Source organism: Etheostoma spectabile, chromosome 5 (assembly GCF_008692095.1).
Source record: "Etheostoma spectabile isolate EspeVRDwgs_2016 chromosome 5, UIUC_Espe_1.0, whole genome shotgun sequence".
Classification (NCBI taxonomy): domain Eukaryota; kingdom Metazoa; phylum Chordata; class Actinopteri; order Perciformes; family Percidae; genus Etheostoma; species Etheostoma spectabile.
Window position 1 is genome coordinate 35,406,914 of NC_045737.1, and position 2,456 is coordinate 35,409,369.

The 2,456-nt window shown below is 40.4% G+C and overlaps 1 protein-coding gene across 3 annotated transcripts in view; it reads right to left on the minus strand.

The window, feature by feature from the left end:
* The window catches only part of rbm44 (RNA binding motif protein 44), a 10,776-nt gene that overhangs the window by 6,585 nt on the left and 1,735 nt on the right, over nucleotides 1-2,456 (minus strand). For 2 of the 3 annotated variants that reach the window (XM_032515396.1, XM_032515395.1), the window contains 5 exons: nucleotides 1,875-1,902; nucleotides 1,673-1,779; nucleotides 1,198-1,272; nucleotides 500-714; nucleotides 243-406 (listed from right to left, as the gene is read on the minus strand). In XM_032515396.1, the coding sequence (XP_032371287.1) occupies nucleotides 243-406; nucleotides 500-714; nucleotides 1,198-1,272; nucleotides 1,673-1,779; nucleotides 1,875-1,902 (589 nt within the window). The remainder of the gene's footprint in view (nucleotides 1-242; nucleotides 407-499; nucleotides 715-1,197; nucleotides 1,273-1,672; nucleotides 1,780-1,874; nucleotides 1,903-2,456) is intronic. The other variant, XM_032515397.1, reaches the window with a different exon arrangement.

A 2,456-nucleotide genomic window follows, 5' to 3' on the forward strand; every position in this document is an offset into this window, starting at 1 on the left:
AGGTCTAGACCACACTCCAGAATCCACAAGGACCCAACAGTTCTAGCAGTTTCCTCCAGAGCAGCAACAGTGCGACAGTGGCGAGGAAAAACTTCCTTTTAACTATAGTTCTCAAAATAATTATTTTGTAATTTCCAAATATGTATATGTAAAAATGTAAATTCAAAGAGCTTAGATGGGCATGGTTGCGGCAAGAAACAAACTGCCTACTGTATTGTGTCAGCCATACGAGGTTTACTCACTGTAACGGACTGACTTCACCGTATGTGAAGTTAGCACTTTGGCCTTGAGTCGTTGCAGTCTGGCTGCTGAGCACGCCATCCTGTCCGCGTCTTTCCAGATCCACGTCCAGAGAGCAGTTTGCGAGACCTGCTGCTGCGCTGCTTGACATCCGCCACGACGGGTCCTTCAAACAAATTGTGTGTTTGTTTTTTGCATTCACAACTAAGAAACCGAAGGGACTACACCAATGCTATAACTTTAACTTTAAGATACATACAGAAATCATTGTGTGTGCCTTCCGGTGGTTTGGTTGCGGCATGGTGGGGTTGCTGAAGGCTGCTTGGACGCAGTCTCGCTGGTGAACAAGCGGTGTGGTGCGGCGGATTTCCTCACGTGGAGGTTTTTCGGCACCATTTCTACGGCCAAGCATGGTCCAGGTCTCCCTTACATTATTGGGAAGCATCTCCGAGTTTTGCTGACCATAGGAAATGTCTTGCCAGAGAAGGAGCCAACAAACAGAACTGTAAGTTGAAGCTTTTCCAGTTTAATGTGTTATGTATTTGCCGCCTGCAAAAGGCTTGTTTGTTGATGACGTCTACATTTAGGTTGATGACGTCTACATTTAGGTTATTCATTCAAATGACTTATCGACTGGACTGAAAATTAGACTTTTTTTCTCCTACAGTCCATTTCATGGCTCAATCACAGTCTGGAAAACTGGCTGTAGAGGAACACCATTACTAATTGATGCTGACTTAATTAAAAGACAGGAGTTGGATATGTAGGAGAAAGCTATCAGCTTTCCAAAATAAAAGATCTGCGTGATGTGTCATGATTTAAAAGTTTTTTTCTGAAATAGATATACAGTATAACAGTTCATGTTCAGCTGTCAACGGCACTGCAAAAGTTATCTGCATTGGGAATAATAAACCGTTAATCTGTACACCGCTATTAGAAGATATTATTTTAACTTACGCTTCACATAAACATGATGCCGAGTCAGTTCAAGGGCAGGATGTCGATGCAGGAACTGGTGAAACCCTCCTTCATCTAGGAGAAAAGAATTAGATTTGAATGAATCTCACAATTTTACTATGTGGCTATAAGCTGCCACCTATACCCAAAATGTCCTTTCCTGTCTGTATGACACTGGCAGGTAGATATTGATTAAGTTTAGAATTAATAAGATTATTAATGGCTATAGACAGGCATTCATTTTTGCATTGCCAGACATCAGTATAGAAGAGTAAAGAAAAAGAAAAGAAATCTCAGGATATGTGTTGTAACAATGGACTCCTTGTATCTCCCAGTATAAATCTAATATGCATGTTCATGATTAATTGATTATTTGTTTGATCCATTTGACGTAATTTCTATGTTATCAACCAGCATTTGGTTTACAATTAGGCCAGATAATGAGTTAGAAAAGCAGCCAATAACTCAAGCATACCTTGTATGATCTTTCTGTACTCTGGCACCAGAGAGAGATACCAACCCAGCAGCCTTTGGTCAGTTAAGGAAAGGTATTTATGATCTTCCACCAAATCAAATATAGACCTGTAAAATAAAGAACAGCGTAGCTCTTGGTTCTTCACTGATGATCAGGGTCATTTTAGTACATAGAGCGGGGATGTCGTTAATTATACGCATACCTGTCCAGCAAGAATTTCTTGTTCTCTTCTGGTGAGGAAAATTAAGAAAAAGAAAATGAAAATCATAGATTGATGAACAGCATCCTTGCCCAAATAAACTATTGATAAAGGCATGTATTGCTTAGATTTGTTAGCGATGTTAACCCTGTAGCATTCTGCCCCCTTTTCTAGAGCAGTAGGGGTGCGGGACAGGGGATGTAGGCGGTGATTGCAGGTCAACTGTTGGTTCCACATTCAAGTAGTATACATCATTTAAATGCTAAGAACCTGAGGTATTAATTTGAAGGTTGTCATGTTTTTCTAGTCAGAAATAAAAAAATATTTTTGAAAATATGTAAGGGTTTTCACTAACTTGAAATGGCTCCTATGGGGACCAACATCACCACACAGGACTACAATTACTCTCAAACGAATCCACGAGTCTCACCTTTTCAGTCATACCCAATTTAATCACCTCCAAGACCCCAGTTATTAACGTTACACATGAATACTGCATGAGTAAAAACGGGCACGGTTTTTGCCCAAATTGAACGGGATAGGGATAAAGCCGGTGTTGTGTGCCTTCTGGTTTTTCCACCTACT